General features: G+C 50.8%; 6 protein-coding genes across 6 annotated transcripts; 2 read left to right on the top strand and 4 right to left on the bottom strand.

Moving 5' to 3' along the window:
* Positions 1 to 15: 15 nt before the first annotated feature.
* Positions 16 to 5117, top strand: N7489_010917 (Dihydroxy-acid/6-phosphogluconate dehydratase; the record flags this gene model as incomplete). The annotated part of the gene is made up of 10 exons (XM_056716666.1): positions 16 to 421; positions 491 to 702; positions 773 to 1931; positions 2313 to 2470; positions 2525 to 2676; positions 2735 to 3684; positions 3734 to 3868; positions 3928 to 4059; positions 4116 to 4411; positions 4464 to 5117. The coding sequence occupies 10 exons, from the start codon at positions 16 to 18 to the stop codon at positions 5115 to 5117; spliced, it is 4254 nt and encodes a 1417-aa protein (XP_056564288.1).
* Positions 5118 to 5400: 283 nt separating this feature from the next.
* Positions 5401 to 6468, top strand: N7489_010916 (uncharacterized protein; the record flags this gene model as incomplete). Its single annotated transcript, XM_056716665.1, has 2 exons — positions 5401 to 5665; positions 5741 to 6468. 2 exons carry the CDS (start codon positions 5401 to 5403, stop codon positions 6466 to 6468), a joined length of 993 nt encoding a protein of 330 aa, XP_056564287.1.
* Positions 6469 to 7123: 655 nt separating this feature from the next.
* N7489_010915 (putative tetracycline transporter) lies at positions 7124 to 8550 on the bottom strand (the record flags this gene model as incomplete). Its single annotated transcript, XM_056716664.1, has 2 exons — positions 7124 to 8416; positions 8479 to 8550. Coding segments are annotated over 2 exons (1365 nt in total), but the record flags the coding sequence as incomplete, so codon positions are not given.
* Positions 8551 to 9489: 939 nt separating this feature from the next.
* Positions 9490 to 11043, bottom strand: N7489_010914 (uncharacterized protein; the record flags this gene model as incomplete). Its single annotated transcript, XM_056716663.1, has 4 exons — positions 9490 to 10130; positions 10210 to 10723; positions 10802 to 10829; positions 10913 to 11043. The coding sequence occupies 4 exons, from the start codon at positions 11041 to 11043 to the stop codon at positions 9490 to 9492; spliced, it is 1314 nt and encodes a 437-aa protein (XP_056564285.1).
* Positions 11044 to 11500: 457 nt separating this feature from the next.
* Positions 11501 to 11973, bottom strand: N7489_010913 (uncharacterized protein; the record flags this gene model as incomplete). The annotated part of the gene is made up of 4 exons (XM_056716662.1): positions 11501 to 11527; positions 11606 to 11687; positions 11788 to 11819; positions 11881 to 11973. 4 exons carry the CDS (start codon positions 11971 to 11973, stop codon positions 11501 to 11503), a joined length of 234 nt encoding a protein of 77 aa, XP_056564284.1.
* Positions 11974 to 12218: 245 nt separating this feature from the next.
* On the bottom strand, positions 12219 to 13594 carry N7489_010912 (NUDIX hydrolase; the record flags this gene model as incomplete). The annotated part of the gene is made up of 2 exons (XM_056716661.1): positions 12219 to 13065; positions 13122 to 13594. 2 exons carry the CDS (start codon positions 13592 to 13594, stop codon positions 12219 to 12221), a joined length of 1320 nt encoding a protein of 439 aa, XP_056564283.1.
* Between the last annotated feature and the right edge of the window lie 354 nt (positions 13595 to 13948).

Raw genomic sequence — 13948 nt, 5'->3', positions numbered from 1 at the left:
CTTCGGAAACGAAAAATGGAACAGAATCCTAAAAAGGACTACGATCTCACAAACCCAATCACTTCCACATCTGGACTTCGCCAGGGTCTAACATCCTATGGAGATGCTCATTTCTCCCTCTTTCTCCGAAAAGTGTTTATCAAGGCACTCGGATATTCAGAGGATGCGCTTTCACGTCCAATCGTGGGCATCATCAACACTTTCTCAGGGTTCAATCCCTGCCATGCCAATGTGCCCCAGCTCATTGAAGCTGCCAAGCGCGGCGTGCAACTCAATGGAGGACTGGCAATAGAATTCCCCACCATTAGTCTGGCCGAATCATTCTCACATCCGACCAGCATGTTCCTGCGCAATCTTATGAGCATGGATACGGAGGAGATGATACGGGCGCAGCCGTTGGATGCTTGTATAATGATCGGCGGTGAGTTCCAATCGCTCTACTCTACAGTTGCTTTCCTGTCATGTGAGAATAGCCACTGAGAGAACTTAGGCTGTGATAAAACCGTTCCTGCTCAGTTGATGGGTGGCATCTCTGCCAACAAGCCAATCCTGCCACTGATCACCGGTCCAATGCTGCCAGGAAGCCACCGCGGTCAGCGCATTGGAGCCTGCACCGATTGCCGAAACAACTGGGCGGCCTTCCGAGCGGGTGAAATCGACGTCGAGGAAATATCCGCCATTAACGAAGAGCTTGCTCCAACCGTATGTGCAGACGGGCTTTCTGCAGACCCAGGGCCACTTAGTTCGCTAATCACAATGGTTACTCGTTTAGATAGGGACATGCGGTGTTATGGGAACTGCTAGTACAATGGCTTGTGTGACTGCTGCGTTGGGAATGATGCCGCTCCGAGGTGCAACTGCCCCAGCAGTATCATCCGCGAGACTGCGAATTGCCGAGGAGACTGGCGCAAGTGCAGTCGCAATTGCAAAATCTAAGAGAAAGCCACAAGAAATCTTGACAAAGGAATCATTCTGGAATGCCATCACAGTGCTCCAGGCTATCGGGGGTTCGACCAATGCCGTTGTTCATCTGCTCGCTATTGCAAATAGGCATCCAGAACTGCAGGGAGTCATCACTTTGGACACTGTTGAGGAGATTGGCCGCAGAACTCCGCTGTTGATCGATCTCAAGCCGAGTGGAGATAACTATATGAATGATTTCCACAATGCAGGAGGCATGATGGCGCTGTTGCAAGTGCTTCGACCCCTGCTCCATTTATCTGCTTTGACAGTTACTGGGCAAACTTTGGGTGAGGTCCTCGATGCGTCCCAATCCAAGCGACTTGTTTTTGCACAACAGATTATTCGGCCAATTTCAGACCCTTTGTTTCCCGCGTCATCCTTGGCTGTTCTGCGTGGCAATCTTGCCCCGGACGGAGCGGTCCTCAAAGCCTCAGCGTCGAAGTATCGGCACTTACTCACACACACTGGACCGGCTGTAGTATTCGAGAATTCGGCAGACCTTGCTCACCGGATCGATGATCCAAACCTTCTTGTGACGAAGGATAGTGTACTGGTCCTGAAAAACATTGGTCCGGTTGGCAACCCGGGTATGCCAGAGGCTGGCCTTATACCGATTCCAAAGAAGCTAGCAGAAGAAGGAGTTAAGGATATGATACGACTTTCAGATGGTAGAATGTCAGGCACCGCAGGCGGAACCATCATCCTCCATATCTCGCCTGAAGCTGCACTGCCAGAGTCACCATTTGGTGTGGTGGAGACGGGGGATTTGATCGTTTGCGATATTGAGACTAGGAAGTTGCACTTGGAGGTTACAGAGGCAGTATTGCAGACTCGAATCGAGAAACGGCGACAGAGCCTTGTAGAAGAGACCCGGGCAAGAAAGCAGATGAGAGGCTACCGCGGGTTGTATGAGCGATCGGTGAATCAAGCGCAAGAGGGAGCAGATTTTGATTTCTTGACAGCTGGAGGTGCCAGCACATAGAACCAATTTCAGATACAAATTCGATATAAGACTGTATGCCCTTTGGTCCCATCGAACCTTGGATTGATTGTCTGGAGGCCCTTACCCTGAGCCCTGAGCCCTACTTTCTTGCCCGATCGGGTTAAATCAATCAAGGCGCGTAACGCGGACGCGTCTGACCTTGTAGATCCCTGGCCATTTGTGATCCACCAGATTAAGATTGAACGATGCTCCAGACTTTCTAATTGCAACCTGATCGAATTATTTGCGTCAGGCCTCATTTGCAATGAGTTTCGACCCTCTTCGCCCGCGGGGGCGCCCAGCCCGTAAGTCATGCTGATTACCTGGGGAGACTACAATAATTACTGACAACGCGGCTTTCACATAGACACACCCGGCACAACGATACTGACCTACACACCTGACGGACGATGGATCATTACTGGTGGCTCCAATTCAGCAATTCGTATCTACACGGTCGGCGAAGATGGGGAGCCTAAGACTATCGACGAAGGTGTTGACGCGCATTTCGGCATTGGTGCTACGGTATGTCAGAACCGAGGACTCAGGATTAGCCGAAGGAGCTGACTGGATTGCCAGAATCGATCTTTCATCATGGGTGCCGAGGATGGGACAGTCTGGAAGTACGACATTATGTCGGGCAAGATGCAAAACTTGCTTGTACGATGCGCTTTGCCGGTCAGGGACATTGCAGTGACCAGAGACGGAGAATGGGTCGCGGTAGCAAGCGAGTAAGTATCACAAGCATTGTGTTAGACAGAGCATTTTATGCTAACTGTGGTGGGCTAGTGAGCTCACAGTCAAGATCGTGAAAGTCGACGACATGACGCAAGTCAAGTATCTTCGGGAACAGTCCAAGGGAACGAAACATGTCACGTTCGATCCCAGTGGCCGGTATGCGACAGTATCCGGAACAGATGGAATTCTCTATATATACTCCATGCACGAAGAGGAGCCGGAGCTAGTCCGCAAACTCGATGGGGTGATTAGACGATTGGAGCCAGACGCCGAGGCGACATCGAGAGCAGTGTGGCATCCCGACGGTACTGCATTTGCTTCTGCGGAAGCGACTAGGGATATTTCTATCTACTCAACCTCGGAATGGAAGAAGGAGAAAACATTTGCTGGTGGACATACCGGCGACATTACGGCCTTGAGCTGGGCCCCGAATGGATCTCTTCTGGCATCTGCAGCGTCAGATGGATATATTGTGCTATGGGAAGCGAAGACGCAAAATATCTTGCAGCGATACGACTTTGGAAATGTCATGAACCTATCCTGGCACCCTACCAAGAACTCCCTTTCATTCACAACCTCAGACGGAGAGCTTTTCATCTACGATAACTTTGTGCCGAAGGATCATGAGCCTCTTCTGCAGAAACCGCTGCAGGCTGCTCCTATCTTGCCCGGGCCTCTGGGCGAGATCTCCAACAACGTTGGGCGAACCACACTGGCGGAACGGTCCAAAGAGGCCATCCAGCGAGCGGCGAGAAGAGGGACTCCTGACTCGCTAGATGATATCCTTGGTGAAGATGACCAGATGATGGATTTTGTCGAGGATGATGATGGGGCTGGCTATGCCGATGAAGAGCTAAATCTGTATGGCAAGCGGCCACACGATGGTCTCGATGATCTCGGCTATAGTAACAAGCGCCTGCACTCTGGCTTTGAGAAGCCCAAGTCCCATCCACCTCTCCAACCCGGTAGCACCCCTTGGGCTGGGAGTAGGAGATATCTCTGTACGTTCTCGTTCCAGTTTCATTGAAATGGATTTGCTAACATGGCCAGGCCTGAACTTGACGGGAGCTGTCTGGACGGTGGACCAGGAGACGCATCACACCGTTACTGTGGAATTTTATGACCGGGAAGCTCATCGGGACTTCCACTTCACTGATCCATATATGTATGACAAGGCTTGTCTGAGTGAGTCTTTTCCGCATTTCTCGCCTTTTTGTGTTGGATCTTTGGCTGATCACGTATAGATGACAACGGGACACTTTTTGCCAATAACCCTTCGGATGGTAGTCCGGCCACTATCTTCTACCGGCCACATGAGACGTGGACTGCGCGAGCAGACTGGCGGACTGAACTGCCCGAGGGAGAACAAATTCGAGGTAAGACTTCAAAGGTATATAGTCAACCTAATCATCTTACTGATGCTCATTATCAGCTCTGGCACTTAGCGATTCATACATTGTCGCTGTGACGTCGAAGGACTATGTTCGAGTGTACACTCTCTTTGGAACTCCTTTCAAGGTGTATCGACAGAAGAGCCAAGCCGTAACTTGCGCGGCGTGGCGGGACTACATTATGAGTATCGGAAACGGTCCTACAGGGATTGATGGCCACACGACCTTACGATACACGGTGGAGAATGTCAAGCGCGACGAAATTTGCCAAAATGAAGACACTGTCGCCCTTCCGGAAGGGGCTTCGCTACAGAGTGTGTTCTTCTCCGATAATGGGGTAAGTGACATCCACACAGAGGAGTTGGATATGGAATTGACCGCCTTCTTAGGATCCTTGTATCTATGATTCGACTGGCGTCCTACTGGTTCTGCAACACTGGCGCGCACCCGGCCAAGCGCGATGGGTTCCACTCCTGGACACGAAGCAACTGGCACGTCTCGCGGGAGGACGGAAAGAAGAAACATACTGGCCAGTGGCTGTCGCACAAGACAAGTTCCACTGTATCATTCTCAAGGGTGGCGACAAGAATCCTTACTTCCCGCGGCCGTTGCTCAGTGAATTCGACTTCCAGATCCCGGTTGCCAGCGCTCTTCCGAAGGATTCCAGCGAATCTGAAGACACAGCAGCCGATGGTGCCCGTTTCGAAGAATCATTCGTACGTGGAAATGTACTTTTGTCGCTCTTCCGCGACCTTATCTCGTCGACCAATGCAACGGCAAGCCAACGCTCAGACTTGGCGCGGAGGGAGCTCGACTTGGATAAGACCTTGCTGCAGATGCTGGCCATTGAATGCAGAGAGGGCGAGGAGCGTGGTATGAAGGCGCTGGAGCTGGTGGCCCTGATGACGGACCGCAACGGTAAAATGCTCGAGGCAGCCGCTAAGATTGCACAGCGTTATGGACGTGGTGTTCTAGAGGACAAGATCCGCGATCTGGCTGAACGACGTGTCATGGGAATGGGAGACGATGATGAACTGGCTTGAGGACGGGGATTCTTACGAATAATACTTTTTCAAATTAGTCGGAATCAGAGTAGATCCGCAGATTTATAACATTCTCATGAATTGTATGAATTGTACTAACTATGTAGTGAATGTAGTGAATGTAGTAGTGGATGTCAGTATAAAATTGTATACCAGAGCATCCTGATTGGCTCTCGCAACGTCATTTTCCCCGACTCCACGACTCCCGGACTCCGACTTCAACCTTCAAATTATCTACATGGCTTGATAACGTACTAAGTTCAGTCTGCTTTTGAAATGCAGAATGCCGAAGCTGGTTTCTCTGCGAACGTCTCTTCCCAATCAGCCGAGGAGTTCTGTCTCTGGCCGGCTTTTTGCTTCGGTTTCACGACAACGACTGGCGCAACTTCGTCATGGCCTTCTCACTGAGCCCTGGCTACCTCCAGCTTCAGCTACACCTCTGCCAATTACATACTTCTCCCCGGCTTGGGTACGCAGGGAGCATGGGGAAGGTCCTCGGAGAACCGATCACAAACCCCCAGATGAAAGGACCTTGAAACTCGGAAAGAGTATGTACTCACTATCTCATTCATCTTAAAGAAAAAAGGAAAGGCAGTCGTTCAACTAACTATTAACTATTAAAGCTTTACGAACCCTCTCACCCCTCTTGCCAACCATCTTGTACAACACCTTACCCACCGAAATCCTCGCTCCGAGTGTCAACCTTCACCTATTCCCATCCACACATCCACACCTCCCCACCGTCAAAGGACGCACACTCTATCGCGCGGCACTATGGACTGTCCCCGTAGCATGGAGTAGCGTACCACTGGTCGGCAACGTGAAATTGCAAATTCTCAGCGAAAGGATCGTACGCGCCGGGACGCTGCTCGACCCCACGCATCACGGTGCCCACCACGACTGCGGCGATGAGCGCCTACTGGTACGATGGAAAACCGAACCACGAACAGACAGCCGCCCCTTCCACGGCCCGGCCTCTCCGAATACCAACTCTACCAACTCGCAAACTGCCCCATCACAAAATAGCCATCTCTCGGCTTCTACAAACGGCACTAACAAAGGCTTGAGTGTCCTTCTCGGTGGCGAAGAGCCTATTTTCAAGCTGTCAAAGGAAGAGCAATTCACGGGTATCTTTATCTTCTCCTTCGATGAGGAGGGTCGAATCCTGACTCATACCATCGAGCATGCCGATGAAGCGGACGGCTGGGACCGGACTGCTAAATTCGTGACTCTCACTGACTGGCTCATTGGCAAAGCGCGTGGCTCGTTGGACCCAGCTGCCAATACCGGACTTGCCATGGCGACTGGTCAAAATCATGGGTTTGCTTCTGACGGTGGCCGGAGACCATGACTGCACACCTTCAGCCGATCATACCTCGAGCGAATTTCTCATTAAATGAAAAATCCCCAAGGCAATGAAAGGACTTGCGATTACCGCTGTGTCCGTGTACTCTCTCCCAACTTCTTGGTGTATTGTGGGGGCTTTTTTTTTTTTTTCCTGCTTCGATATCTTTTCTGGATTCAAGGCGCAACGATGTCTGGTCATGGGTATTGAATGATGGGGCGTTTTGGCATTGAACTCCTCTCTTTCACTTGGCCTTGTCTGCTGGCATCCTTGAGACATACTATCGCCACTCTTCTGTGTACTATACCCTATTACGGACTAAGAAAAGACCCAAAGCAATGGTGAAACCACTTGTTACATATGGAGAAGACTTTTTCTAGGAATTGTGCCTTTCACCAGGTTCTACAGCCTGCTAGTCGTTATCGTTCAACTATACGAGAAAAAGAATTTCCAAACTGAGTGAAGAGTAGCAAGCGTGAAGACAAGGCAACTTGAGCATAATAATCATTGGCTTTCTACGAAAGAAAATGAGGGAGATGGGGAGGCGTTTCGGGGCTGATACTGTTCTCTCAGTTGATATAAACAAAAGAATAGTGAGACGCTGGGACCATCTTTACTTTAAGCATGCTTGGTACAATGTCCCTCTGTGTATCTATGTACATTACTCGGTCTTTTTGTGCGCAGCAGGAGCCTTCAACAAGCCGAAAGCCGCAACTGTGACGACACACATGGCGAACCCGCCAGTAGTATAAGCAGCCTCACGGCCAGCCCACCAAAACAGGGAGCAGAACACAATAGGGCCAGTCGCTCTACCAGCCTGCCCCCATCCCCGCAAACGACCCATAACAGCGCCGCGATCCGCGTCCTGCGCCTCGAAGCTGCCCAGGCTGTTGAGTGAGGTGACAACCGTAGCGGTCGTTACCGCCAACAGAGCACCCGCAGCATAGAGACCAGAGGGCGAAGAAACGTGAGCCAGGCAGAAGAATGAGATAGTACAGGCCACAATACCAGCACGTAGGGTGACCAGCGGCGGGAGACGGCGCACCAGCGTACCCTGGAGGAGGGAGGCGACCAAGCCCATTAGGGACAAAAGACGTCCGTTCAATGCAGCAGGGCTAGCCGTAGCGGCTGATTCCCCGTATAGAGTGGTAGTGAGGAAGGGGAGGGAAAACTCCAGACCGGAGAAAGGGAGCAGGAAGAAAAAGTGTAGGGCATTGAGAAGGGCCGGGCTATTTGTATGGATGCGCTTAGCGGGGGGACTGCTCTTCTCTTCTGTCTTTTTACTTGACTCATCATTCTTCTCGGTGGACGTACTCTCGCCCTCCATCTGAAGAGTCGTCAAGCGGGGATGCGTCTCGGGCAAGCAGGTCCAAAGATACACAGTCTCCATAAAGATCAGAGCAAAAGAAACAATTGCAGCGACAATGTACGGGTTCTCGGCAACCATATTGACATTACTGAGCGCTGCACCTAGCGCCGGCCCAAAAGTGAACGCAACGCTGAAACAGGCCCCAATTAACGCCATAGAGGAGCCGCGGCGCTCCTCGTCTGTGATATCCGCCACAATGGCATTGGCCATTTGCACATTTGCTTCGCTCAAGCCGCCAACGATACGACTGGCGAGGAATGTGCGGAAATCCGTCGCCGATACCCACAGCGCGACGCTCAAGAGGTTGCCTAGCATGGAGATGAGCAGGGCGCGACGGCGGCCATGACGGTCAGATAGGCGGCCTATGACGGGTGCAGCGAAGGCTTGGAGGAGGGAGAACAAAGAGCCGAGGGCACCACCGAGGAGTACAATGTCATAGCGCGAGTCAATGGGGCGCGCGAAGGAGTTTTTGTAGGCATTTAGGTAGTGGAAGATGCGGTTGAGGAGGGAATCCGGGGACGGATCTTGCATGCGATAGAACGATAGCAGCGAAGGGAAGAGGGGCAGAATAAATGTAAATGAGATCTAAAGGCGTTGTTAGTTGAGTAAATGTGATTGTTGGCTTAGAGGGGATTTCTTGGTGTTACCAAATCTAACAACAGTGACAGTATCAACACCTTCAGCACCTCCTTACGTTGGGCGCCAGCGACGGCCATGGTTGCTGGCGCCGTATATACAATGGAGGATGTAAGGAGGGAGAAAAGAAGCAAAAATGTGCAGAATGACAAGATCTCGAGAAGTTGACAGTTGTACAAGAGTACGGATCATTTTAATCAGATCGAATACGCCAGCTCCACTGACATTTCCTATCGTGGGTTAGCGCCTTTCTCTGAAAACGGGTATCCAAAAATGTGCTAGTAAAAACCAAATACGCTCGAAAGGCGTATTTGGTTATTTTCATTAGTCCATGTATAATTGCACCGAACTTGATTCGGTCTTGTGTAATAGCATTACAATTACGCTAATGCAATCAGGATACATAGTGGAGAGATGGAATCACGTGATACAACAGTTAACTACTACCTAGGTAGTTACTACGACTACTACTACTAATCTATATACATACAACAGTTACGTATGTACATAACTATCATCAGCTACATATGTATTGACTATTGTCCAACTATTCAAGCAATAGACCTAGTAAATATGACTTCATCCAATGAAAGAGTCCCATATTGAAAGGCATTGTTGTTATCTAGAGCAAATCCTGGAAAGTAATGGTGCACTCATTATGATCAATTTCGATCTATGCCCAGCCTAAGCCTGTCCACCGGTCCATTCGCAAGCGCCAATAAAAACAATAGCCATAGAATACATATGTATGTCATGAGAGAAGCTCTCTGGGGATCGGGAATATGCACGCTGAAAAGAAAATTGCAGGACATGGTCAAGAAGACTTTGGCAAAGCCAGACGAAGAGATCAAAGCGACTCTCCGTGAAGAAAATTCGTTGCATTCGTGAGCCATCACATCGGACCAGAAATTGTCGAGGCCAGTCCCGAGAAGACAGACCCAGAAATCCCTCATTGGAACATCAATTTGGAGACTTACTCCCCAAACTAGCATGTTCCAACTAACACCCTAGGATTGCCACTCTTACTCGCTGGAAGCAGGAGCTTCCACCGAGCCAGAGGCAGGGCCACTTGCACCGCCTCGACCACGTCCGCTACGACCGCCTCGTCGTCCTCCACGTCCACGACCCTCACCGGCACGAGCCTCACCACCACGACCCTCAGCACCTCGACCCTCACCACTGCGACCCTCACCAGTACGCTTAGCGTCATTCCGGCCTCGGCCACCACGCTGTCCGTGACGGCGGCGTCCACCAGACCTGGCACCGTTCTCACCCTGAGTAGTAACATCAGCGCCAACGGAGCCATTGTTCAAACCCGCATCAGCGCTAGCCGGGGTAGCCTGGAGGCCAGTGTCTGTCTCCTCAGGGTTGCGAGGAAGCTTGACCCATTCACTGCTCTCATCGGAAGTAGGAGCCCAAGTTTGTTCCGCAATAGGGTTTCCACCGTCAGAAACCAGAGTCTGGGTAGGAGGGGCCACCTGTTCAGCTTGGGAAGCTGCAGACTCAGCCTGAATGCCGAGGGAGGTATCCTGGAGCTCCGTCAGACCGGCATTAGCCATGGTGGGGTCGGTCGCAGGGTCGGTGGCGTGGGTTGCGTCTGGGGCAACTTCGGGAGTCTCGTCGGGCGGGGCGAACTTGTCAGATGCTTGCTTCACATCGCCATCTAAATAGATATAATGTCAGCGAGCACATCCAAGGATATTTGATTGGGGCGGGGGGTGGGGGAGGCCTTCGTTACTGACAGGTAAAATCAAGAGTGGTGCCCTCAACAGTATTGACCTTCTCATCGGCACCCTCAGCAATATTCAGTAGCGAATTGACTGCAGATTGATTGCCAGCGTACACCTCGAACAGAACACCCTCAAAAGCACGGCTCTCAGTGCTGACGGCATCGCCGTCGCGTCGAAGGATGGCCGCGGCGCACAAGAACTTAGTCACGGTATAGAACTGCTGGCGCAGTGTCTTCTTGGAGGCCTCAGTCGCATCAGCAATGGCGTTATTACGGACAGCTTCGAGCTCCTCCTCATGCGCCTTGACAAGCGCAGCCTTTTGAGCAGCCAGACGGTCCTCGTATTGGGCAGCAAATTGCTTGTAGTGGCCAATCTGCTCCTCAGTCTGCGCGACGGTGGCCTGAAGGGAAGGCTTCTTAAGGACCTGGGCCTTCTGGTCGTTGTTGATCTTCTTCTCTTCAATCAGGTCATCAAGCGACTTGTCGGGGTTTTCGGCGATGATAGCATCCACTTTGCCGAGAGAGTTCTAGCAAAGACGACAGCAACGTTAGAAATGTATCGAAAGAAACAGATTGAAACCAAAGAGCATTCAATAATGACTCACCAACTTCTTCATGGCATTGCGAAGTGTCCTAAACGGGGCATACAGTTAGCTCACTTCCACTTGCGCATTGGCAATAACCATGCCACCAGGTTCATTAGATTTTAAACATACTTCTGCAGCTCCTTCAAGTAGGTATTCTCCTGAACATCACAGTTAGGACTCTCCGGGTCCTTGGAGACGCTTGAAGACCGGGAGCCCTTCTCCTCGTCCTTGAGCTTCTGGGTAGCGGAAGCGGGAGGCATGCTGGGAATGTAACACAGATATTAAAGTATTTCTGAAAAGCTTGTACAGGTCTTGAGGAATTAAACGTGATAACGTTGAAGAAAAGATGGGTTGTTATGAAGGAAGAATCAACATGCGGGTCGGGGAACCCTTTCTTGGTCGGTGTGGCCCACTGGCTTGGGGCAGACTCTCTCTCTCTCTCTCTCTATGCGTTAGCACAAAGCAATTAAGCAATCATAGAACTGGACTACGTCTATAACTGCGCAATTTACCAGTTAACAGATTTGTTATTTGATTTTCTTCCATTGTATTGCTCCAGGGTATCATATTCACATTCGCCCACAACGCCATAATATCACAAAATGCAGGCCAACCTTAGTACAGTATCTATCCCCCCTCGCCTTTCATATCCATGCTAGGCAGGTCTTCGCCATAATGACAGATCGAGGTTCATATAGGTTCGTATCATGGGCTCTTCTATCCCTGGAACTTGCGCAGTGTTTTCTAAACCCATACTTTGTCAGCTGTGTGTTCTCACGTGTCTCCTAGAAAAAGCTCTTAGATAGACCTCAAACAACGCACCTCGGTGACTTTGCGCACGGTATTCGCTGAGATATTCTTCTCGCCAGACTTGCGCGACCGAATCGATGCCTCGCGCATTAACCTACAATGTGTCAGCCCCATCGTCAGATCAATCATGTTGAGAATGCGAATCGGAGGGTTGCGACCGGTGGACCAAGCCAGAAGGATAGATGAAGACGCACTCTTGCATGAATAGTATGTAGTCCAAGAAGATCTTTAAAGATAGTATTAGCAACTGGATAATAGAGAGGCGTCATATAGGGACGACCGCGTACCAGGATGTCGGCATTCTTGCTCACGCTCCGATTGGAGTGGGCTTTGACAATTCGCTTGACTGTTCCTCGTGGATAAAGTTTCTGAACTGCCATAACGATTAGAATAGAGAAGATGGTGAAATGGAAGACGAGGTGTTCATGTTCAATGTTTCCCCCCAAAGAAGGATGTGGGGAGCTCTCGACCGAATACCGCAATGATCTGTTTCTTATGTAATCTGGTATTTATACCTAAGTAGGTACCTAGGTACCTACCTACCTAATGTATATGGCAGGATGTAAGTAAATCTTCATTTCATATTATATACAATCTTCATTACAACTGTTATATAACGTACACTTCAACGCAGTCGTCGAAGAATGCGCCAAGCTGAAATACCAGCAATTGATCCAATGACGACACGCCAGGCCAGGAAAACCCAGATTGCCATGCGCAAGCGGTCATAATACCCGCGAAGCATGATCCCAACAGCATAAGAAGTCCCATCTCTTGCTTGGTCTGTCGGTCCGTAATATCTTCCTACCCCGAGGCCACCGATGCCCACTTCATTGTGGTCATGTTCAACATTCGTCTCCTGTGTGACTGAGAGTGCGGCCGTTTCGCAATCAGCGGCCGTGTTACTAGGACGAGCACCCGACCTTACATTGAGTGCATTACGCTTCCGCAGATTATAAGTAACGATGCTCACAATCAGCCGCAGATCAGGAACGGTAAATGTTGGATATTTCCACAACTGCACAGCCTGATGGGGAGGGAGCATATCCAAGAAGTCAGCCAGGATGCCGAGTGTGAGACCCCAGAGGAGCAGCGGGCGGGCAGTGTCACTCGAATCCGCTTGCCCACTTAGGCACCACCCCTTGAAGCGCTCCATCAGGGAAGGTTTGAGTATATTCTCTTCAGGAACAAATCCTGGAATTGTAGTGCATTGATGAGTTTCCGACGGGAGGAGCCTCACGGCCGAGAACTGCATCCAGCCCATCAGAGACCTGATTGCGAGACGGGTCAGAAACCCGCCTTGTCGAGCGAAGCGCTGGGACATATCCACATATTCCACAGTCCGCAGCGATGGTGATAGGAGAGCGCGCAGGGGAATCCAATGTGTCGACGCTACTTCCGTGGGCTGCAATCGAAGGGTCGGGGAGTCGCTGCGAGTCGTGAGGAAGACGAAGGGACAAAGAACCATCAACCTGCCATTCAAGTCAGTAACCCAATTCTCAGCGGCGAAGGTGAATGACATTCGTACGGTTCGGACCCCCAGCTGGTAGTGACCACCCGCTCAGGGAGATTCCCCACACTAATTGTATCTTCCGTTGTCAGATCTAACCCAATTTCCTCTGAAGCTTCCCTGATAGCTGCAGCCTTGTCATCTACATCCTCCGGATCTCGCTTTCCACCTGGTAGGGCAACATGGCCAGTCCATCGGTCCCCCACGCGCGAAGCACGCTTGATGAACAGAACCTCCGGTTCGCCATACTGGACCCAGGGCTGTGCAAAGAACCCATCTAAACGTTGTTGGACTGACTGCGAAGCATTGTTTGCGAGGTTCGTGCTGGGCCAATGGTCGTAGGTTGGTCGTACCCGAATAATCAAGGCAACCGAGGCGCGTTTCTTGCAGGTTGGGGGATTTGGGACGTAAGGATAAGGTTGGCGATGTAGCTCGGTTAATACGCCATGCAGATGATGCGACAGGCCCGGAGCTGCAGACTTGGGCTCCATCAAGTTGTATAGTTGGTACGGAGTACTCTCGGTATGCAATATTTAGATGTCAAAAGGGCTGGATTGTGGAGGGTATCGGTATCGGACAAGCCCATGTGCACGTGCCTCCTTCCGGTCCTGGCGGGGGCGATATCGGTCTGGCCCGTTTACTCCCCGTACTGTAGGTAAAATACATCCTTACATAATACGCTCGGAACATCAATTATCCAGATAGCTAGTCATCCCCCGGTCCACTGATGGGCTCTGATTGGCCTCATCCAACGAGCACGTGCGTATATCGCTGGCTACGAATGCTCTCAGTCTAAAGCTGCTGCATGTCCATCGCTTAGCTTCAAGCTAATAAGCCAATTTTTT

Source organism: Penicillium chrysogenum, assembly GCF_028827035.1.
Source record: "Penicillium chrysogenum strain IBT 35668 chromosome Unknown utg000005l_segment0_segment0, whole genome shotgun sequence".
Lineage (NCBI taxonomy): Eukaryota > Fungi > Ascomycota > Eurotiomycetes > Eurotiales > Aspergillaceae > Penicillium > Penicillium chrysogenum.
The sequence above is the reverse complement of the archived record's forward strand: the minus strand, read 5'-3'. Positions and strand labels throughout refer to the sequence as shown.